General features: G+C 51.2%; 8 protein-coding genes across 8 annotated transcripts; 4 read left to right on the top strand and 4 right to left on the bottom strand.

Moving 5' to 3' along the window:
* The first annotated feature begins 337 nt into the window (after nt 1-337).
* P174DRAFT_194327 (glycoside hydrolase family 16 protein) lies at nt 338-1,864 on the top strand. The gene is made up of 3 exons (XM_024821290.1): nt 338-858; nt 931-1,357; nt 1,430-1,864. Exons 1-3 carry the CDS (start codon nt 503-505, stop codon nt 1,607-1,609), a joined length of 963 nt encoding a protein of 320 aa, XP_024683342.1. The 5' UTR covers nt 338-502; the 3' UTR covers nt 1,610-1,864.
* An 85-nt stretch (nt 1,865-1,949) lies between these two features.
* On the bottom strand, nt 1,950-5,626 carry P174DRAFT_390348 (putative capsular associated protein). Its single transcript, XM_024823479.1, has 7 exons — nt 5,269-5,626; nt 5,152-5,210; nt 4,750-5,072; nt 4,267-4,686; nt 4,068-4,217; nt 3,587-4,017; nt 1,950-3,525 (listed from the first exon to the last, which is right to left on the bottom strand). The coding sequence occupies exons 1-7, from the start codon at nt 5,310-5,312 to the stop codon at nt 1,959-1,961; spliced, it is 2,994 nt and encodes a 997-aa protein (XP_024683341.1). The 5' UTR covers nt 5,313-5,626; the 3' UTR covers nt 1,950-1,958.
* Nucleotides 5,627-6,452: 826 nt separating this feature from the next.
* P174DRAFT_442072 (ribosome biosynthesis protein KRE33) lies at nt 6,453-10,086 on the top strand. Its single transcript, XM_024827494.1, has 4 exons — nt 6,453-8,356; nt 8,380-8,751; nt 8,790-9,643; nt 9,731-10,086. The coding sequence occupies exons 1-4, from the start codon at nt 6,650-6,652 to the stop codon at nt 9,750-9,752; spliced, it is 2,955 nt and encodes a 984-aa protein (XP_024683340.1). The 5' UTR covers nt 6,453-6,649; the 3' UTR covers nt 9,753-10,086.
* Nucleotides 10,032-11,806, bottom strand: P174DRAFT_442070 (putative disulfide isomerase). The gene is made up of 3 exons (XM_024827493.1): nt 11,556-11,806; nt 11,487-11,494; nt 10,032-11,420 (listed from the first exon to the last, which is right to left on the bottom strand). Exons 1-3 carry the CDS (start codon nt 11,706-11,708, stop codon nt 10,145-10,147), a joined length of 1,437 nt encoding a protein of 478 aa, XP_024683339.1. The 5' UTR covers nt 11,709-11,806; the 3' UTR covers nt 10,032-10,144.
* A 128-nt stretch (nt 11,807-11,934) lies between these two features.
* Nucleotides 11,935-14,150, top strand: P174DRAFT_407644 (F-box protein). Its single transcript, XM_024824143.1, has one exon. It carries the CDS (start codon nt 12,103-12,105, stop codon nt 13,648-13,650), a length of 1,548 nt encoding a protein of 515 aa, XP_024683338.1. The 5' UTR covers nt 11,935-12,102; the 3' UTR covers nt 13,651-14,150.
* A 256-nt stretch (nt 14,151-14,406) lies between these two features.
* Nucleotides 14,407-15,854, top strand: P174DRAFT_407643 (40S ribosomal protein eS19). The gene is made up of 4 exons (XM_024824142.1): nt 14,407-14,536; nt 14,945-15,008; nt 15,067-15,127; nt 15,186-15,854. The coding sequence occupies exons 1-4, from the start codon at nt 14,507-14,509 to the stop codon at nt 15,475-15,477; spliced, it is 447 nt and encodes a 148-aa protein (XP_024683337.1). The 5' UTR covers nt 14,407-14,506; the 3' UTR covers nt 15,478-15,854.
* A 34-nt stretch (nt 15,855-15,888) lies between these two features.
* On the bottom strand, nt 15,889-16,560 carry P174DRAFT_512851 (uncharacterized protein; the record flags this gene model as incomplete). The annotated part of the gene is made up of 3 exons (XM_024831914.1): nt 16,309-16,560; nt 15,989-16,215; nt 15,889-15,918 (listed from the first exon to the last, which is right to left on the bottom strand). The coding sequence occupies exons 1-3, from the start codon at nt 16,487-16,489 to the stop codon at nt 15,889-15,891; spliced, it is 438 nt and encodes a 145-aa protein (XP_024683336.1). The 5' UTR covers nt 16,490-16,560.
* Nucleotides 16,561-16,767: 207 nt separating this feature from the next.
* P174DRAFT_390337 (CAIB/BAIF family enzyme) lies at nt 16,768-19,094 on the bottom strand. Its single transcript, XM_024823478.1, has 3 exons — nt 18,323-19,094; nt 17,971-18,269; nt 16,768-17,914 (listed from the first exon to the last, which is right to left on the bottom strand). The coding sequence occupies exons 1-3, from the start codon at nt 18,693-18,695 to the stop codon at nt 16,814-16,816; spliced, it is 1,773 nt and encodes a 590-aa protein (XP_024683335.1). The 5' UTR covers nt 18,696-19,094; the 3' UTR covers nt 16,768-16,813.
* Between the last annotated feature and the right edge of the window lie 2,231 nt (nt 19,095-21,325).

The raw sequence follows: 21,325 nt of genomic DNA, 5'->3' as shown, positions 1-21,325 counted from the left end.
ATTCCGTCCAGTAAGATGCCGGAGTCGATAGTGACCAAGCCTTCTGACAAGAGGGCCCCGGGCTGAGTAGAGGCCCGCAAATTCCCCGTTTCATCATCTCTCGGTGAAGAGATGACTGAGCTTGTATCTGGCTCCAGGTTGTCATGTCCACATGGCCTCTGATACATCTCATTCTGACTCCACAGCAGGTCTCAGGGCCTGGCCCGGTGCCGGTGGATGCATCATCATCTTCATGGCCGGGTGCCACATTGTATTAGTGCATTAGTGCCTTAATGCAGAGCTTCGTTTGGCTCTGCTTACGAGCTGAGCTGACTGACATGCATGGAATGTATATATTCAGATGGATCTGGACGAGGAAGATGTTTTCTTTCTCTCGTTGTCCGAATCACCACTCTCCTTCTCACTTGGCCTTGTGCTGTCGCTCCTTTTTCTTGTCGTGACTACACTCATTGGATAGACCAAACACTCTTTTATTCCTGCTGGCCAGCTGAATGAAGCCGAAATGTACATCCGGTCGACTCTCCTTCCCATCCTAGGCCTCTCGGCCACCGGCATGGCCGCCTACGTCCTCGAAGACGACTACGGCACCTCGACCTCTTTCTTCGACAAATTCTCTTTCTTCACTGCCCCCGACCCAACCGGCGGCTTCGTCTCATACGTCGACCGCAACACCGCGCAGAGTGCCGGCCTGATCTCTGCCAACGGCGCCATTTACATGGGCGTAGACCATACCAACGTCGCCAGCAGCAGCGGCCGGATGAGCGTCCGCCTCACCAGCACAAAGAGCTACACGCACGGCCTCATCATCTTGGACCTGGCGCACATGCCAGGCGGTATCTGCGGCACCTGGCCTGCCTTGTAACGTCCCCCCCCCCTCCCCCACCACCCTTAGTTCCTCAGCATGAACCCCCAAGCTAACGAGGACAAAAGCTGGATGGTCGGGCCCGACTGGCCCTCCCACGGCGAAATCGACATCATCGAGGGCGTCAACACCCAAGCCACCAACCAGATGACCCTCCACTCCACGGACGGCTGCTCCATCGCCAACGGCGGCTTCACCGGCACCTTGCTCACAAGCAACTGCTACGACTACGCCCCCGGCCAAGACACCAACGCAGGCTGCGGCATCGCAGCCACCTCGAGCTCCACCTACGGGACGGGGTTCAACAACGCCGGCGGCGGCGTCTACGCAACGGAGTGGACCTCCGCGGGTATCAGCATCTGGTTCTTCCCTCGTGGATCTACGCCCCTGGATATCCGAGCTGGCACGCCCAACCCGACGAACTGGGGAACGCCGCTCGCCAAGTTCGCCCCGGGCAGCTGTGACTTTGATGCGCATTTTAGCGAGATGCAGATTGTATGTCCCCTCCCTTTTCCTCATTTTCCACTTTCAGTGGGTTTGCAGCGGGCTGACCATATGGAAAAAAAGGTCTTCGACACGACGTTCTGCGGCGGCTGGGCAGGCGCTGTCTGGGGCTCGGGTAGCTGTGCGTCCGTGGCCTCCTCGTGCCAGGATTTCGTCGCGAATAACCCCTCTGCGTTTCAGGGGCGTACTGGCTCATCAGTTCGCTCAAGGTGTATCAGAATGCGCCTGGGGCGAGTAGGATGAGGAAGAATGCCACTGACCATCTGCATGCGCAGTCGCCTTGGGAGGGTGGCAGGCGCCATCCTGGTCAGCATGGTCGTGGTCTTTGAGCTTGATGTTGAGAGTGTGATTGGGGAAAGCTGTGTATATTTGTATGAGTATAGACCCTGTTTATAAGTGTAGGTTATAGTTTGGAGGCCTGACGTACATGTGTTTCATCTCTGTTATGTACTTACATTGTTACATTTAGATTTCATAAATATGCAATGAGCTATCGGTTCATGTCTATTAGGATAGTCATCAGTAGCCTGACATTATTTTACACATTAGCTATGTCAATCATCATTCAAAGCAAAACATTAACCGCCGGTCATCAAATCTTAAATCCAAGCATATCTCTATTATCATCCGTCAGGCGGCCCCACTCTAACAGCAGGCGGAAGAAGTAGATCTCCATGTCCTCCTTCCGCAGGGCCTTCTCGGCCCACTTGCGCCCCTCTTCGGCAATATACTTGCCTCGAGCATCGTGTCGCTGCATCAAGTCTTTGGACTGACCGTTGGGGTCTTCCGTGACTGGCACGTCGAATTTGGCAAAGTAGGCCAGGGTGCTCCAAACTCCGTGCAGACGGACATCAATAGGAACATAGTGGAGCCACGGAGTAACCCGTCGGTCTAACCACTGTCGAAACAGGCCAGTCTTGAAGGGCAGACTGTGGCTCTGTAGAAACGGAAGAAATCGACCACTGAAGCCCGCGCCGTCTAGGTCAAACAGATACCGATACTTCCAGTGACTCTGGAAATCTACCGCGGACGCGGCGCCCAGCTCTTTCTTCTGCGCCTCGCAATCTGAGCCGCACCGAACAGGATTCAGGATGTGAACAGTAGTGTTCAGTCCGAGGAGATTTGTCGGGGCTGAGCCGTCCAGGACCTCATACCTATAGGTTTCGGTGCCTTTAACGGGCAGCAGTACCGATACATGGCTCAGTGTATTGTTGTTGATGAGGTGCGCAAAACGTTGGCGAGGCATCCCCTTCCATTCCCCTGACCGGCTCACTCCCTCGGATGTGCTGCCAATCCAGAAAAGCGTGTTCTCCTTCTTCTCGTACTCCTGATCGGAATACTCATCAGACGGCTCGTACTTGATCTTATCCACATAGTTCCACGGGCTAGGAAACATGATATCATTGAATCCAGACACCTTACTCTGGCTGAAAACCGGCGTCAAGACTTGGGATACTTTGAAAGATGCAGGAGAAAGGAAAAACCCGTGAAGCCATGCAAGGTCTGGTTGGTGGCATATGTCGCTCATGCTGTTCGCATCTAGGGGAAACTGACCCATCGAATGCGGCCGCACACAGTCCAGGCAAATATGACGCCGGTCCCAGATCCGTTTCGCCCGAGCTTTCGACGACGGAGGACATAGTGGGCGGATATATCGGTCAAAAATAGGTTGCATGGAGCTATCTGTAAAAACTGTCTCGGTCGTTTGGTCGGCTGGCTCTATAGGAGCCCATTGCATGCCACGGTCCGCCGACCATACAGTCAATACGCTGTTATCGGGAGCCGGGCCATGAGAATTTGCTTCCATTCCGAATTTGGATGCCTCCTCCCAGGGAACAGCCACGCGTGGCTCGTCGTTTAGGTTGAAAGCCAGATCCATGTCGGGTAGATATTGAGCAAAGTTCTCGATCATTTTGGCAGCACCCAGGACCATCCAGGCATGAGTTGGTTTAATCCCCTCTTGTACTCTGGGCGTGCCATTCCTAATGCTGATCGCCCCAATGTCGTTGAATGGGTTTGTGGCCAGGTCGCGCGTCAGGTCTCGGAGCCTCGCGGGAGACAATGCACGGAACGGGAGAAGGTCCATATGGATTTGATCAAAGTCATCAATCACAACGGAAGACCTACTGGTGGCGTATTCGTACCATTTATCAAAGCCCCTATGTAACAGTCAGTTGATGGGCGCAATCTCATATCACTTCACGCTAACGGGCGACTCACGGTGGGGGATGCTGATTGTATCGTTTGCGATAGTTCGCAACAGCATCGGCAAGACTCTTGCTGCTTTTCGCCTGAGAAGACCACGCGCCGTGATGTTTAATGTTCTCATAGATCAACAGCTCGATAGTATGGAAGTTCGTCAACACCGGTTGACTGGCGACCAGGATGATGCCAATGCCAAAAAGTGCCGAGAACAACACTCGGATCACAATATTTGCTCTGTATAAGAAAGGCGGTTCTTCGTTGGATGCCGTACGTCCACACAAGTACAACACACCCCCAAGAAAGGTAGCAAGAAGGGAGGAGAAAGCATGTGACGGATAGATCAATGGAAAGGGCTCTTGTCCATCGAACACTGTAGCGGCCAGCGAGAAGCAACCGACAACGAACCCAGCCAGAATGGAAATTCCGATTATGTCGTAAAACGGTATCTAGCACTGTTCAGTGGGATTCAAAGGGATGCATTTATGCCATAACTTACAAGCTGGGAAGCGGAAAGTACGAGGAGTGTCATCAGCAGGCTTTGATTGAATGCGCTTGGCAAGTAATGAGAGATGACAAAGCCATCATTCTGATCCCTGGCCCGAATTGCGAGAATGATTGCGATTAACGTCCAAAAAGCAGCAACTCCCTATCAACTGCATTAGACCACAACTCCATCCGTTGAACAGTACACTTACAATTAGGCCGAAACCGCAAGAGACCAGAAAATGTTTATTTCTGCCTTCTCGAGGCCCAGTGCTTTCCCTAAACAGTTCGCTCACACCAATCAAGATCGCCGAGTCAAGCAAGACACTCAAAATGCTGATGAACCGCAGCAGGGAGTATTGGCCCGAACTGATTGGACAGATATAAGTCGACTGTATGCCTTTTTGCAACTCCGATGCCATTAACCCCCCAATCATGAGAAAAGCAGCCGATATAACGTATCGCATGCGACTCTGGCAGAAAAGGGCGTGTAGACGTCGAACAGTGCTGACCAGTTTGCGAATCCGCGCATTGAGAGAGATTTCTGGATCGGCATCCGAGCCGTCTGCGATCGAACGAGATCGTTGATTGCGCCAATAATCGTGAATTGAAACGAGGAATGGTATCGCGTACTAGGGAAACGTAATACTTGGTCAAAAGGTGCCACTGCGTTTGCCTTTTCAAAGCCCACTTACTGCGTATCCGGCTGGCGCGCACTCAATCTTAACGGTCACCTGGCGATACAACTCTACCCTTATCCAGCCAAGCATCGAAATCAAGGCAATTTTGGTCCACCATCCCTGACTACCCGATTTTGTAAGGAAGAAATCGCTGATCGGACTGCTGGGCGAAAAAGGCGCCTCTCCGGACGGTTGATCAACGCGTTCGGCGAGAGGGATGGCAGTGTATTTGTGCCGAGATTGGGCTATGCGTGGAATAGCGATATCGAATCTGCTTAAAACCAAGAGCGATACACCCGAAAGAAAGGACGCAAAGATGAGGGTATGGTGAGGCCGGTCTGTGAAAACGGTTGGTGAGCACCAACTGTCTGATTGAAGTGCGCACTGCCTTGGTCAAGGGAATTTGATTGCTCTTACCAAAAGCGAATGTCGTCGTATAGGAAGTCGTTAAAAACATGCAACTCATAAGAAATACCCTGTTGACTCAGTCAAACCAGCACATGACATGAGGCAATCCTGCAGAGATCTCCCTACCCCAATGAGGCTTTGAGCCCCGTCTCCGCGGAGAGCCGAATCATATTCAAGGATCCTGCTTGTTGATAGCCAGAAAAGCCGCTATGGAGCCATTGCCAATTGTTTTATGTGAAAGCGCTCATTCTAATCGATACTGCATATAAAGTCGAAATAATTGGACAGCTTTGAACAGCTCTGGACGAATGCGACTGCAGGTTGAATTTCCAAATCTCGTGTCCTGTCGACGTTCCGAGGCGGGCAGAGTAAAGATATTTCCAGTGCTGAGTAAGGTGACATGCGACAGGATACGATTCCGAATAGAAGCAACAATCTCAAGACGAGGAGACCGTAGTAACGATGTAGATTGAGCTGTGACGGCACGAACAGGGGTGGTGAAGAAAAAAAGGAAACGAATAAGGCTAGACCAGGGGATATTAATGGGAGGGTTGCGTCAACGAGTCATTCTGGACCCATGGGGACCGGCAGATAGTGGGCCGTTGAGGGTACATTGCTGCGAGCCGACGGAGCATTCTTTGATTGCGATAAACCGACAAGCATTTGATTATTACTGTCTCCGCTGGCACGTACGGACACAGAAGCTATGACTACTCCACGGGTTTGCCAGTGTAGTAATCTCCGATTGGCCTTGCGTTATTGTTTGATGATCAAAAGGTCATGGTAGACAAAGTTCATCAGTTCGTTCAGAGAGGAGATAATAACCTCGTATTGTTTGATGACACTAATCCTGGTCATTCGTTCGCTAAACCTGGTCAGTCATGTTGCTTATTGTCCGTGCTAGCGCAGGGGTCCAATCATTAGCAAGGAAGCGTAATTGACCTTAGAAACGACGAAACTTTATAGACATCGTCTTATCCATGACAGAAAGTCACTGAATCTTCCATGGACGCTTTTCTTGATGGATGATATTGTCATAATGTCACGAACCGTGGGTGTTATTCCTGTACCTGAGGATAGTCGACGGAATAGTAAACCGACCTAATCAGGAATAACGTCAAAAGTCGACAATGACCTCCCAATTCGGTTGTACAGTATGCGCTATTCTGTTTCAGGCAAAGCGCGGTCTTTTGGCTAAAGTTGGTGCACGTGTCTACCTTCTTCCCTAGGCGGTAGCTTTTATGGCAGGCGGTAGACCATGGCAGATCATCAGTTGCTGATAACAATTTTTTTCCTCTAATCAGTTGGCACTGAGAATACGGCGTGATAGCTCTGATTCTTCTCTGCACCCTCTTTTTCATGGTTTCATCTTTGCCTAGTTTGCTTCTAACAATCTGAGCCCTGCTACCAACTATAATAGCAGACGGCAGAGTCAACAGAATCTCGCTGCTCCCGTTGTGAGCATCACCCCCAGAGGTTGACCCTACGCAGGAGAGACTAGATCAAAATGCCACGCAAGGCAATTGATTCGCGCATTCCCGCGCTCATTCGGAATAATGTGCAGGAGAAGAAAAGAAGTTTCTTCGTGGTCGTTGGCGACCGCGCCAAGGATGTGATTGTCAACCTGCACTACATTATGTCCAGCGTCGATGTCAAGCAGAATAAATCGGTCCTCTGGGCATACAAGAAAGACCTCCTCGGATTCACAAGCCATCGGAAGAAGCGCGAGGCGAAGATCAAGAAGGAAGTCAAACGAGGAATCAGAGAACCTAACCAGGAGGATCCTTTCGAGCTGTTCATCACCCTCAACCAGATCCGATATGTGTACTACAAAGAGACGGAGAAGATTCTGGGTAATACCTACGGAATGTGCATTCTTCAAGATTTCGAAGCTATTACGCCGAACCTGCTTGCCCGTACCATCGAGACCGTGGAAGGAGGTGGTATTGTGTTGCTGCTGCTCAAGGGAATGAAGAGCTTGAAGCAGCTCTACACTTTGTCGATGGATATTCATTCGAGATATAGGACCGAAGCGCATGATGATGTGGTCGCCCGCTTCAACGAGCGCTTTATCCTTTCTCTTGGCAGCTGTGATTCATGCTTGGTGGTCGATGATGAGTTGAATGTCCTTCCAATCTCTGGTGGGAAGAACGTGAAGCCTCTCCCACCGCCAGAGACCCTTGACGAGAACACAGGCACAAAGAAAGAATTGAAAGAGATCAAGGATAGCTTAGCAGACACTCAGCCGGTGGGCTCTTTGGTCAGTCTAGCTCGCACTGTTGACCAGGCAAAGGCGCTGTTGACCTTCGTCGATGTGATCGCTGAGAAGACCCTCCGCAGCACCGTCACCTTGACCGCTGCTAGAGGTCGGGGAAAGTCGGCAGCTCTTGGTGTTGCCATCGCAGCAGCGGTTGCTCACGGATACAGTAACATTTTCATCACCTCCCCTAGCCCGGAGAACTTGAAGACCCTGTTTGAATTCATTTTCAAAGGGTTTGATGCTCTTGGATACCTCGATCACGTTGATTACACCATCCTTCAATCCACCAACCCCGACTTCAATAAGGCTATTGTGAGAGTCAACATCCATCGCCAGCATCGTCAGACCATTCAATATATTCAGCCCCAGGATGCTCATGTTCTCGGCCAGGCGGAACTTCTAGTCATTGATGAGGCAGCAGCCATCCCTCTGCCCCTGGTGCGCAAACTGATGGGTCCATACCTGGTATTCATGGCCTCCACTATCAATGGTTACGAAGGTACTGGTCGGTCGCTCTCTTTAAAGCTGATCCAGCAGCTTCGGGAGCAGTCCAGGGGTGGTCTGAAGGCCAGCGGTCAGGACGATACAGATATCGCTGATAGAGCCACTGGCAAGGCTGCCAAGGGCGCAGAGAAGAACTTGGGTGGACGCTCGCTCAGAGAGATTACTTTGTCGGAACCTATCCGTTACGCCCCTGGGGATTCAGTGGAGAAGTGGCTAAACAAAGTCCTGTGCCTGGATGCGACGCTGCCAAAGTCCAAGATCAACACACAGGGCTGCCCGCACCCGTCACAATGCCAACTCCTGCAAGTCAATCGAGACACATTATTCTCTTTCCACCCGGTCTCTGAAAAGTTCCTGCAGCAGATGATGGCATTGTACGTTGCCAGCCACTATAAGAACACTCCTAACGATCTCCAACTGATGAGCGATGCGCCTGCGCATCAGCTCTTCGTGTTGGTCCCCCCATCGACGAGGACGCTACCAAGCTTCCTGAGCCTCTCTGCGTGATTCAAGTTGCTCTGGAGGGTCGTATCAGCAGACAAAGTGTTCTGAACAGCTTGAGCCGTGGCCAACGTGCCGGTGGCGACTTGATCCCCTGGCTTGTCAGCCAGCAGTACCAGGATGAGGACTTTGCCAGTCTCTCCGGCGCCCGAATTGTGCGCATTGCAACCAACCCAGAATATATGAACATGGGTTATGGATCACGCGCTCTGGAGCTCCTGGTTGATTTCTACGAGGGCAAGTTTACGGATCTCTCCGAGAAAGTTCCTGGCGCGCAGGAAGAGATGGTCAGGGTCACTGATGAAGAGCTCGCCAACTCATCTCTCCTTGATGACAACATCCATGTTCGGGACATCCGCTCTATGCCCCTCTGTTCGGCAAGCTCTCTGAGCGTCGTCCAGATGAGCTGGACTACGTCGGCGTCAGTTACGGTTTGACACCCCCTCTTCACAAGTTCTGGAAACGCTCTTCATTCGTTCCTGTCTACCTTCGCCAGACTCCAAACGAATTGACCGGTGAACATTCTTGTGTGATGCTGCGCACACTCGCCTCCGCAGCCAGCGACGCTAGCTGGCTCGGAGAGTTCGCTCGCGACTTCCACAAGCGGTTCGTAGCTTTGCTCTCCTACCAATTCCGAGAATTCCCCTCTGTTCTCTCACTCAGCATCTGCGAATCCGCCACGGCGGGCGCTAAGCTCGACACTTCGTACACCCCCTCTTTGCTCAAGAAGAGCGATCTCGACGCGGCCTTCTCCCCCTTCGACCTCAAGCGCCTTGACAGCTACGCAAACAACCTGCTGGACTACCACGTCATCCTAGATATGGTCCCCACCATTGCGGAGTACTACTTCTCCGGCCGCCTGAGCGGCAAGGTCAACCTTTCCGGCGTCCAGCAGTCCATCCTGCTCGCCATCGGCCTACAGCGCAAGAACCTCGATGACGTCGAGAAGGAACTGAACCTGCCCTCATCACAGCTTCTGGCCATGTTCCTGAAGATCGTCCGCAAGATGTCCACTCACTTCCGCGGCTTGGTCGAGGGCGCCGTCGCGGAGACGCTCCCCGCCGAGAAGGTGCCCGTTGCGCAGTCCTCGGCAGATGCGCACGACGAGGTTGTCGACGAGCGGTTCAAGCCCCTCGACACAGGTCTGGAAGATGAGCTGCGCGAGGGCGGCCAGCAGGTCGACGAAGAGCTGAGGGAGAAGCAGAGAGCCTTGATAGATTCTCTGCCTCTGGACAAGTGAGTCAAACCCATTCCCCAAGCCCCCACTCCTACAACACTGTGTGGATAAACCTCGTCGTCGGACGAACAATAACTGATTTCTAGCCTCCAGATACGAGATCGATAACGGCACCGCCGCGTGGGAGGAAGCCGAGAAGCAGATCCGCAGCGGAGGCGCCTCAACTGTCAGCATCAAGACCTCGAAACCCAGCAAGCGGAAGAAGGGCGAGACTGCGCGAGAGATCTATGACCAGGAGATCGAGTCGAAAAGACAGAAGATCATCAAGAAGGGAACCGAAGGGCGAAAGAAGGCATGAAGTATTCATCTGAACCTGAATCATTCCAGTCTTGCATGAAAGAACGGTGTTATGGTATTCTCTTGCGAAGAGGTTTTACGTTTCTGTATATATGCTTTGTATATCCCAAAAAGTTTGAATAGAGGCTTTGCATCGCATACTCTCATCCTTGTCAAAAACGCCTTTTGCTTGAGGATACATAACATGGAAACTATCTCGAAATCTACAACTCATCATGGTCACCCTTCTCTTTATCAGCCTCTTGGTCAGCCTCGTTTTCAGCCTCTTTCTTCTGCTCGACAATAACACCCTCTGGCAACTTGCTCTTCGACCCCTCACCCAGTCTTATAGCGTCGATCCACGCCTCCACAGACACGGCGCCATAATCCTGACTCTCCGACGCGTCGTAGCGCCTCCACCAGCCCCTGCGTCCATTCAGAGCGATGATCTCGACCGAGGTCTGGTCCTCGGACAATCCCAGCCCAGCCCGCAGAGTCTTGGCCCCGCTGTTGATAGTCGGAATACTGTAGAACGGGAAAAGCTTGCTCTTGCGCAGGGCGTGCTTGTGCGCGATCTCCGATAGACTAGCTAGCGCCTCTTTCGCGGGACCGGGCACTTCTGCATCCGCTTCGCGGGCTTCGGGGAGGAGTGCTAGGACGCAGGTGCCAGATGTAGGCTTCAGGCAGGCGGCCTCGAGTGCCTCTGCCGTAGGGAGTACGGGGATGGGTGGTGCCTGGATCGGGACCTGTACGGGCTTTGACTCTGTAGCGCCGTCGGGGACGACCTTGGGGTCGGGGGATTCGGTAGGTTTCAAGTTTTCTGCTTCTTCGTTGATGATAGTGGAGGACTTGGGTTTTTTGGATGACTTGGTGGATTTGGAGGATTTGGCCTCAGTTGAGGCGGGAGCCGGGTCGGGGTTTGGAGCTGCGACCTGGCTGAGGAACTCGACAATGGCTTGTTTCTTGAGCTCGCCATTGTAGATGATGGGCTCCTTATCGCCGCCAGGGACCAGGACGAGGGTAGGGAATTGCTTGACATCAAACTTCTTCACGGCGTTTGATTCCTTGTTGCGAACCTGGGCAACCTTGATGGAACCGAGGAACTCAATGGCGACGGCTTTGAGGGGGGCACTCGTGGTACCTTTCTCAGTGAACAGAATAGCCTTGGGAGCTTCCTTGTCCTCGGAGAGCCACTGATCCAAATCCTTGTCCGTGACCCTCTTCACATGGTTCGGGATTCTGTCCACAACAGCATCGACGATGGCCTTTGCGCTTCTTGCTCCCTGATAGTCCTCCACCTTTGGCTTGCCTGGTTTCTTGGAAGGTGTGATAATCTTCAGAGTCGGGAAGCCCTGTACGCCCATCCGACCACAAAGGGGCTTGTTGGCATCGTCATCGCAGTTCACAGCCGCTACCTTGGCCAGTCCCTCCAGGTTCTTGGCTGCCTTTTCGTATGCAGGCTTGAGATTCTGACAATGGCCACACCAAGGAGCATAGAATCTAGAGTAGTGCGCATACGTTTTAGAAGCTTGTCGATGAGACCAATCGCGAGGGTGGGGAGCTTACTCCACGATCTGGGAGAAGCGTTAGCATACAGACACCCTACGACACAAATACGCTTCGAGGCTATCATACCGATGTGTAATTAGAGTTAGCAATCAGCTGGTCATAGGTCTTCTGAGTAACCTGCAGCACAGGAGACTTTTTAGTGTACAGTCCATCTGCGTTGACGGACGAAGCCGCCAAAAGCGATGCGACCAGCAGAAGTGCAGAGCTTGGCTGCATCATAATGAAGGAAATTCAGTGCCTGTAACTCGGGTGATTAGTGACTAGAGTGTAGGTGGTAGCAAAGCACATCAGACAAGTATCATGATTGTCAAACGTGGACAGCAGGCGTATTTAGAGCTGTCTGTCTGGGGATTGAAGCAAGGTGTCCTGAAGCTCTTGGCATGTGACGGCGGAAATCAACAACTCCGCCATGATGCAAACAAATGATGCACCTATCTCCAGCTTCCCCCACGCCAATGGCTTATTCGGTTACAGCTTTGTTTACTTACTCTTTTAATTGACTAGCATGCTCGCGTTTCGATCGAGACTACTATCGGCAGTCTCTCATCATCCATTTCTCTGGTGATGACATCTAATTGCTTCCAGATACTCTATTATTCCCCACACTTCAGTAATGGCGGAAACAAGCACGTCGGGGTCTCCACGGAGATCAGGGACAGCGGACATTTTGCTCATGCCATTGGAAGTCTTCTGGATGATCTTGCAGTATCTTGATGCCAGGGATATTGTGCGATGTCGTCGGGTTTCAAAACATTGGAACGAAGCATTTATCAACCCAGAGTATCTAGCTCGCCTGTTGATTCGACTGTTTCCCAGAGCTCCAGAGGTTCGTGCGCTGAAAGGCAAACAGTCGTTGGACGAGCTACTCTCCACGGTTCAGAGTGGTGAGCATTGGCGTGAATTATTCGACAAGGTTGCCTCGAGATACGATCATCTCAGCCGGGGCAAGCCAAGGTCGATCCAAAAGCTCAAGCTCTGTGATGACTTTGGAGTCACTGGAGAAAGAGAATGGTTTCAGGTACAGCCTTGGGATAGCCACGCCAGTCATCTCATGCAGCGCGTTGATTACCTCTATTCCGAAACATTCTGGACCTACGAGGATGGTCTGCTTGTGTACCCCAGCGCAGATTACTCCTCTTTGGTCCTCATGAATGTGGAGACCGGTGAACAGGTTATGGTACCGTTCTTGATTATCGGTAAGGTGATTAGGAGGATCCGCTTGCAGAAACGTGTCCTTGTAGTGGAATGGGCTGAACCAAAGGCCTTCCACTGGCTGAACGACAGCGACGGCGTCCATCGTCATTTTGCATCTTCATTTGACGTGACCCAAGAAGCCAATGGCAACTGGGACGTCGCGTTTCGCAACGAATGGAAGATCATGTTCCTCGGCCATCCTCTGAGTGAGAGAGATCGGTTCTACTCCACTCATAACAAGACGCATTATGTGATCTACATATGGCAACCTAATCGCAGCTTGTACACTGCCGACGAGGATGCTCCGATCGAGTCCCTGTTCGTCTGGGACATTTCAAAGCCATGTCCCTACAGGCCCTCTTTGGATCCTACCGGGCGTCAACGGAGCGAAGAGCAGGATCAAGCTCCCTCCATTGTCTCTCGTTTCGGTTTCAGAGAGTTAGGGTTCTTCTCTGTCAGACAACGGGGAGTACCGGGCATGCAAGGTCTAGAAATAACCGATGATGGCCAAGCCATAGAAATCATCGAGAACTTGTGCACAGGACCGCTTGACCGACTCGTCGGACCGACGGAGTGGACGTCTCAGGTGCAGATCACGAGCATTCCCCTGATTGGCGATGGACCAGTATGGAGGCGAGACGTTGGCTACATCTTATCTCCTTACCGCGGGAGCAATGGGTTACAGACGAAGCCCCTCGGTCTGCTTTGCAAGCAGTTCTGGTACACTGTCATTTCCGAGGTCTATGACAGAAATTCAAAGGCAGGATTTGCTTTGCACCTGTCTCCGTTGGGCTGGCCTTTTGATTCCAAGATTTATATGAGCATACAGACACCATACTCTCGGATTGTCTTGAAACCCGACGATGTTTTTGAACTCGCGGGTAAGGGGAAGATTTGCGGAAATGAGAAATTCGTGATAGGCGAAAATGCGAACCGCGAGCTTGTCATCTGGAGATTCGACCGCTAGACACGATTGGTTTCTTGGGTCAAACGCACGAAGTCCTCATCGTCGCGCGATCTGCGGAACTGCCCTTGCTACATCCACGGAAGCGGGCAATCTGTCAATATCCAGCTAGCTTTCATCCGCTCTTCTCCACTCTTCTCAGATGAACGAGGCGAAATTGTCTATGAAAGTCATGAAGACAGACGATTACTGTTTCGTTGACTATTGAGGTGCCGTCCCTCATGAGCTATTGAACGGTAACCCCTCTGCCAGCTGGACTGGCAAGTCCGAGCCAAGGAGGACAAGTATGATCGCTGCGAGCTTTCCCACTCCTTCTCAACGAAAGTAAGTCACTGGAATTCAAGGCGGCACTTACACTCCAGAAACCAGCTACGGAAGGTCTACATGGTAGCGAGAAACTCGTATTGACTGGCCGACTCCCGGAAAAAGATGCAGCTTGAGTTTCGTTTGTGAATGGATAGGGAGTAGCCGGCGATAATTGCAGCAGAATTCAGATAGCTAGCCTTGAAGCCTTGTATTCATGGCTAGATCATTTCAAAATGTTGTTGTAGACTTGTTGTAGTAGTAACTTGGAAGGTACCTAGTGCCAAGCCGATCGCTCATTGGCCGCATGTTCTGCCTGGGAGCCTAAGGCATCCGCAGCCTGTAGACGGTTAGGGTACGGCTAGTCCCGAACAGGCTAAGCGAAAGCGCCCACACAGAACGGGCCCAGCGAAAGGCTGTCTCTGTGTGTGTGCGAATTTCGAGGCTTGACCTTGACTCCGACTCCCTCCAACGACGACAACGACGCCCATCCCTCTCACCCCCCGGCTTCCTCTTCAACTCCTACCGTTCACCTTCGAGGTCACAAGTCGTCAAAATGGGTGGTGTCACCGTTCGCGATGTGGACGTAAGTTTGCTCCATTCAGTAGCCTGCAGTCTGCGACACCTGTTTCTCTCTTGGCGGAGAGGCCGCAATGGATTATTGGCAATGGGAAGAGGAGGAATTTGATAAACGGGATATGGATGCTACGGAAGGGGCATTCCTTGATATTCAGCCTGTCGCCTGTTCGCGCATATGGGAATTCACAACAAAATCTGCAACTTGAGGGTGTCAAGACATTGATGGAACTGAGATACGGTCGGAAAAATCAATCACACAACACAGCGCACATTCGACTGCATGGGAAACGAGATTATGAACGAAAATTTCGCTGGGACCACCGTTGCCAATAAATCCAGGAGAGAGCAGGAAACCAGGACGAAGGAACATGTGAAGGACGAGACCTGTGCTAACGAGTGATTTTTCTACCTACAGGCGCAGAAGTTCATCGCTGCCTACTCTGCTTTCCTGAAGCGTCAGGGCAAGCTCCCCATCCCTGGTTCGTTCGGCCTCCGCAACAAGGATTTCACAGGAGATCTGAAACTGATGGTTATTAGGATGGGTTGACACTGTCAAGACTTCTTGCTCCAACGAGCTCCCTCCCCAGGACGCCGACTGGTACGATTGATCTGAATTGTCCAGTGATCGACCACCATCTAACGGCTGATGATTACAGGTACTACGTCCGCGCCGCTGCTGTTGCCCGTCACATCTACATGCGCAAGACCGTCGGTGTCGGCCGCCTGCGCAAGGTCCACGGCTCGACCAAGAACCGTGGCTCCCGCCCCAACCACCACGTCGATGCCTCCGGCTCCGTCGACCGCAAGGTCATCCAGTCTCTCGAGAAGATCGGTGTCCTTGAGTACGATGAGGAGAAGGGCGGTCGCCGCATTACCCAGGCCGGCCAGCGGGATCTTGACCGGATTGCCAAGACCACCGTTGACGAGGAGGAGGAGGACGAGGAGTAAATTAGTCTCCTACTAAAACAATAAAAAGTCCCTGATGTCTTCATCTTGAACCTCTGGTGTTTTCCTTGTCTAGAAACAATTCCCCCGTGTTGTTACAAGAGGGAAAAGGCTAGGTGGCTTTTGAGTTGAACCGGTCAAGTTACATACAAGTCGGCAACATGGATGAGTTGGATTGATACACTATGGATTCAGCGGGAGAGGAATGAAACTTTTTTTTTACCCTTTTTTTATCCTATTCCATACCGACAGTTGTCGATGATGACCAGATGGGGATGGACCAGCGGAGAGACGAAAGCACGTCTCCTCTGTAAATAGCCAGACAGAGGGAACCGTCTGTCTTGTGTTCTAATAACGGGATATGATATACTCTCACGTCCATCTTTCCTCCCCGCCCCGCTACGTAGTATACAATCACTTCTTCCCCGACTGCACAGTCGTATCCTAATGTAACCAGCATCAGCCTCACCCGTCCCATCCCCATCCCGCAATGCAATGAGAAAAAGAAACCTACCAGATAAACCTGATAAAACTTCATCCTCAAACCCTGCCCCTCAGCATCATCAAAAACGACCCTCCCCGCCCACGGAACCTCCACCTCCTTCCCGGGCTCCGCCTTAAGCACATACCTGACCGTCCCATACAGCATGAGTTCCCTCTCGCCCCCGAAATAGATCTTCTGCGGGGTATGTTTCCTCGACGCGACATGCGTCCAGATACTGTGGCGCAGGTTTATGATTTCTAGGACAGTTAAACCCCCAGGTAGCATTAGCATTGACTTAGCATTGACTTTGTGTTGTTAGAGGGCAAGCAGGGGAAAAGGGTGCAGGATACCGTCCGCTCCGTTTGCGAGATTGGGCCCCATGATAAGTGTTGCGTCGGGCGTGAAGCTGGCGACGTATTGCTCGTGCTGGGATTCATCGTCGCTGATTTGGTAGAAGGATTCCATGAAGGAGATCATGGCGTTTGCGGAGGGTGGGGAGAGGGTTGGGTCGGTGGTGATTTTGTAGGACATTTTGATTGTTACAGGGATATGATATGATGTGGTGATTTGAAATGGGTTGTCTGTGTGGTTGTGCGAGTGATTATCTGAATGTTTTATCTACAGTGTTTGATTCTAATCTATCTTGTGATGTCAATGCCTATACCTCTGGAGGGTTCGGGCCGATGCTCACTGTCCGTATCCGACATTCCGATATGGGTGTATCGGAGATGCGGGTAGGGTTGCGGACTCAAGACATGGCCGAACAATCAGACCAGAGTGATGAAGGCAGTTATCTCAGTAGGAAGATGCTAGTCTAGAATGTGATTTGATTGATACAGATGTACAATTGCTTCCTTAAGCCTTCTTGTAGTCCTCCTCGGGCAGCTGGAAGTCCTCCCAGCTAGGTCTATCGGAGCCGTTCGGTCGACTGGCGCGCGAGAAGCTGTTGTCCACGCCGTCAATCTCCGCAATAGGTTTGACAACCTCAATGTCCGCATTGTACGCCTTGGAGAACCATTTCTCCGTGAGCGCCTCCCGTCCAGCCGCGTTGTCGGGGGCTATGTAGAGATGCGGAAACCGCGCCTGCATGATCTTCAGGACGGTCGAGGAGATGCGATCCACACTGTCGCAGTGCCGAAGCTTGAAAAATTCCGGCGGCTGAGCAGCTCGCATCTTCTCCTGCACAGCATCCGAATACTTGCCCACGGCAAAGAGCAAGAGGTCATAATGCATCAGAGAGGCCATTCCGTGGTAGGACCCGCCGGTCTTCGCACGGTGATAGAGACCTGTGAGGGCGGCAATGGCGCCCATGCAGCCTGTGCCATAATCAGAGATGGGAAACGGAGGTACCACCGGAGTGGAGAGGCCCATGAATTGGCCCTGAGCCCATGCGATACCAGTTACCTGATGAGAGTCAGTTTTGTCCATGTTGCCGTGTTTAGACTGCGGACTTACGCAGTCGGCAATTTGCTGCCAACCAGGACGGCTGGCCCATTCTCCGTCGTAGCCAAAGCAGTTCTCATTGACGTATACGATGCCCTTGCCACGCTTCTCCGCCAGCGAGGCGAGAGGGTTTGGACCGTATCCCAATTTCTCGAGCGCACCCGGGCGATAGCCATCGACAATCACATCCACATCAGCCAAGAGTTCCTCGAACTGACGACGTCCTTCCGTAGTCTTCAGGTCCAGATCCGCGGCATGCTTGCCCATGTTACCATCAACCTGGAAAAAGGGGACATCTGAAAGATTAGGGCTAGTAATCTTCAAGACGTCTGCGCCGTACTCGGACAGGATTCGTGTAACGGTTGGCCCCGCAATGATACGGCAGAGTTCCAGCACCTTGACGCCCTCTAGGATCTTTTTGCTTCCACTGTGACTGGCGGGAAAGGGCGTCGGGGGCAAGTCGCCGGTGAGACGCTTTACCTTCCACGGAGGTTCCTGCACATTAAGCCGTCCCTGTGCAACAATCAGCTTATCGATCCAGCTGCGATAGAGAGATGGACTAAACGAACATGGGGAGTAATGATGAAATCCTCGTATTTGAACGCTGTGACCCCAGCTTGTCTCCTCTCCTTGTTCATCTCTTCTAGCTCGGCAGCGCTGTACTTGTGCACATGGCTCTCAATGACCTTGATGATCTCTTCGTAGTCCGTAAGATCGGGACGGTGACCCTCCAATCCAATCATGTTGAGCGTCGTCGTAGCCTCAAGGGAGCCATGGATATGAAAGAATTCGCCCTCGTTCTTGGTTCTGTAAAGGTTGGCGGACATCCGACGGTATCCATTCGACTGAGCCGCAAGCAGGTCGGTGTCTGAACGGATCAGTTTCCAGGGGAATGATATCTTCAAGCTCAAATCAACCTACCCTTCAATTTTGACTTGACAGCTGGATCCAGTTTAGAAAGTCCATCAAGTTTGGCCATGTATGCCTGGCATCCGAAAGCCGTCGCCTTCTCCAGGTCGATCTTCACATTGCGTTTCTGTTCACCGAATCGCAAGTCGGCAATTGCGCTAGCGACAGCACCTTCGACACCCTTCAATGCAGCCAATGTCTCAGTTTCTTTGAATGGGATCGGGTAGTAAATCTCGTTGTGGGAAGACGAGAATGACACGGCATCCTTCTTCTCCACGACCTGGGGCGGCAAACTCAGTCGTTCGGCTTGATCGCAGAGATATGAGAAGATTCGACGTGCTTCCTCAACAGGCGAATACGAGTTGTCTGTTTCTGTGTCCGTCATGTTGACTCTCCGTTCTGCGTTTAGACAGCACTGGTTGTCGGATATGGTTTTATGCTCATCCAAGGAGTTGATGCTTTACAATTCAAAGTACGTTTGGAAGATGATATGATAATGACTCAAAAGTAAAAGTCATCCAGAGAATTTATTTAACAAGATCATTGAATGTGAGTAGATGATGCGGGAAAGCACATCGCCATGTCCGATTGGATTCCGAGCTATCGCCCGTCGGGTGGATGCATGCAGAGGATCATTCGGCACTGCAAGCGAGTGCTGTACAATCATAATTAGAAAGATTTCAAAGGAAACAGCGAATGGACATTGAGCATTCTCTTGTCAAATATCGACCCCGCACAGGGGATTGAGATCCGAAGGCATTGCGGGTTGAGAATATTTCGATCGGATGTCAGTTGAGGCCGATAAGATCGGAAGAGAGTTGGATAGCGCTTATCTACGGTCATGCGCCTTTAGTCACGTGATATTATGGAGGAAGATTTGACTAAAGGCACTGTGGTCTCTCGCTCAGTGTTTCTCGGGGATGAGAGAGAGCTTAGAAGAGCACAGCGAATTGTAGTGTCAGCATCATAACGGACATGTTAGTCAATGGCTTCTGGGATTCAGAAACATTATTGTCAATAATTTCGCATGGAATCTTCTTCCGCTGTCCCCACCAAGAAGAGCATAAGATCTGATGTTGCGTCATTCCGTAGATGATCTGCCAAGTATAAGAGGAATATATATGAGATTTCCCAACTAAGCGAGCCGAGGCACTCTCAGTCTGTTTGGAGATGAGATTCAAACAAAGGCACAGTGAAAGACGTGAATATATACAGATTGAGATAATCAGATTGCTGTTCTGAGTACCAATGGCAGTGGGATGGACAACTATTAAGGGGAAACTCTCCCACGCGCACCACGGATATCACGTTCTTGACGCTTCCATAAGTCAATGGCAGCTTTACCATGCAGCTATGCTTCGTAAATAACAGGGCTAGTTTCGCCTGACAATCCGCAGAAGAAACTGAAGGGCACAGTCTCCACTAAAATAGCATGTCGAGCGATTTTCTGGCCGAGTAAATAAGGGTTTGAACAGGACAGTGCGTTGACTGTAACCCCCACTGTCTGGGCTGGGCTCCGGATTATCGGCAACTGGTACCTCTATATTACTGTATATATTACTGAGGACTTAGATGCAATTGAGTTGAAATCATGGATAGAAGGCATCAGAATCAAATAGATAGACAGTTTGCTCACGAACATTGTTTATTGAATTACATATATGATGAAAAAGGTCAATGCTTGCCTGTCCAGAACCCAGTATTACCTACCTGCTTATAGACCAGGTGTGACGCACTGACAGAGACTACTTTAGTAGTAGCTAGGTCTAATACATATGGAGTCAGGTACTTGGCGAGTACTCACACCTCAAGTATCGCCTGTTTGCGGGGCCCACTGGTGATGTGGTTGGTGGTTTCATAGATCTACTCAAGTTGTAACTGTACCTCCCAGACACTGAAGAATCAAACTCTTAACACTGAGGCGAGAATGATTGACCACCAATGATCAAGACATTCATTCTGAATTGATGCTGAGGGGGGTGGATAAGCGTAGCCAGTCATGGGAGTAATAGACATGCATGTGCTGTGGTGAAGATCCCACGTGCCCTAATCTTGGACGCTTATCGCTCGCCCCGTCTTGCTGTGTACCAAATGTTGTGATAGGGTTGCACCCTGTTGCCTTGACCCCCCAGAAGAAGAAAACACACGCCGGTAACGCTGCAACCGGTTGGAAATTCTGATTGTCGATCCTTGAGGGGTGTCTTGAGCCTTGAGACCTGGTTGTCTACATAGTACTGGGCGAGGTCATTACCGGTGTGTTTTCGGTGAGATACGGAGTACATCTCAGGTAGCTACCTGTAGAGAGGTACAGAATAGTAACTTACATGATACTCCGATACTGTTGTATGATCTGCTTATAGTTCAGTTGGGTGGAATGTGGGAAAACTGATCGTGTCTCAGTGTCTTAATTGATTTCTACACTGTGGTGCTATGAGGCAGTTTCTTTTCAGATCTGTCAAGGTAAGCCACATAGTAGGTACAGTCAGAGAGGTACCTAAGGTAGATAGATGTACACGGTAAGTACTAATACAGTGTCCACAGTGGCTCCGGATCATCCCGGCGCTGTTCAGACTTGGGGAGGAGACCTACTCCGGGAAGCTCTAGGCTGCTGGCCAATCACCAGGGCCACGCGCCTGTCTCGTTGGCATGGACCTATTTCTCATCCGTATGGATCTATCTGTATGGAGCAGTCCTCCGGTGGACTGTCGATTATGGAGACTGTATGGGGCAGTAACTATGGTACCCTGATGGGACCTGCGAAGTATGTAGATTAAGTCCAAGCACTGCACAGGATTTAACAACAGTAATAATCCCTCACCTCAAGTCCTGAATATCCAGGTACATCGACATTCCAGCCTAGACTGCGATCGTCATTTCCCATGATTATCGACTTGCTGTAATCCTAATACAGCAAATACGCGATACTCTCGCCCCCGCGGACTCAACGCCGGCTGACAGACTACGGGCACGCTTCACTGCGCCTGCTGATATTATTATTATCACAACTATTATTAT

Source organism: Aspergillus novofumigatus (genome assembly GCF_002847465.1).
Source record: "Aspergillus novofumigatus IBT 16806 chromosome Unknown P174scaffold_4, whole genome shotgun sequence".
NCBI lineage: Eukaryota > Fungi > Ascomycota > Eurotiomycetes > Eurotiales > Aspergillaceae > Aspergillus > Aspergillus novofumigatus.
Note: the sequence above shows the minus strand (reverse complement) of the source record. Positions and strands in the feature narration are given on the sequence as shown.

Coding starts and splice junctions, on each gene's coding strand:
- P174DRAFT_442070 (XM_024827493.1), bottom strand. CDS start 11,708: ATGATGCAGCCAAGCTCTGCACTTCTGCTGGTCGCATCGCTTTTGGCG.
- P174DRAFT_390348 (XM_024823479.1), bottom strand. CDS start 5,312: ATGATTCGGCTCTCCGCGGAGACGGGGCTCAAAGCCTCATTGGG. Junction 4,018..4,067: donor TACTTTCCGCTTCCCAGCTT/GTAAGTTATGGC, acceptor GAACAGTGCTAG/ATACCGTTTTACGACATAAT. Junction 3,526..3,586: donor TACAATCAGCATCCCCCACC/GTGAGTCGCCCG, acceptor ACTGTTACATAG/GGGCTTTGATAAATGGTACG.
- P174DRAFT_194327 (XM_024821290.1), top strand. CDS start 503: ATGTACATCCGGTCGACTCTCCTTCCCATCCTAGGCCTCTCGGCCACC. Junction 859..930: donor TGCGGCACCTGGCCTGCCTT/GTAACGTCCCCC, acceptor CGAGGACAAAAG/CTGGATGGTCGGGCCCGACT. Junction 1,358..1,429: donor ATTTTAGCGAGATGCAGATT/GTATGTCCCCTC, acceptor ATGGAAAAAAAG/GTCTTCGACACGACGTTCTG.
- P174DRAFT_407643 (XM_024824142.1), top strand. CDS start 14,507: ATGGGTGGTGTCACCGTTCGCGATGTGGAC. Junction 15,009..15,066: donor GGGCAAGCTCCCCATCCCTG/GTTCGTTCGGCC, acceptor GATGGTTATTAG/GATGGGTTGACACTGTCAAG. Junction 15,128..15,185: donor CCTCCCCAGGACGCCGACTG/GTACGATTGATC, acceptor TGATGATTACAG/GTACTACGTCCGCGCCGCTG.
- P174DRAFT_390337 (XM_024823478.1), bottom strand. CDS start 18,695: ATGACGGACACAGAAACAGACAACTCGTATTCGCCTGTTGAGGAAGCA. Junction 18,270..18,322: donor TGTCAAGTCAAAATTGAAGG/GTAGGTTGATTT, acceptor TGATCCGTTCAG/ACACCGACCTGCTTGCGGCT. Junction 17,915..17,970: donor ATTTCATCATTACTCCCCAT/GTTCGTTTAGTC, acceptor ATTGTTGCACAG/GGACGGCTTAATGTGCAGGA.
- P174DRAFT_442072 (XM_024827494.1), top strand. CDS start 6,650: ATGCCACGCAAGGCAATTGATTCGCGCATTCCCGCGCTCATTCGGAAT. Junction 8,752..8,789: donor TCCTTGATGACAACATCCAT/GTTCGGGACATC, acceptor CTGTTCGGCAAG/CTCTCTGAGCGTCGTCCAGA. Junction 9,644..9,730: donor GATTCTCTGCCTCTGGACAA/GTGAGTCAAACC, acceptor ACTGATTTCTAG/CCTCCAGATACGAGATCGAT.
- P174DRAFT_407644 (XM_024824143.1), top strand. CDS start 12,103: ATGGCGGAAACAAGCACGTCGGGGTCTCCACGGAGATCAGGGACAGCG.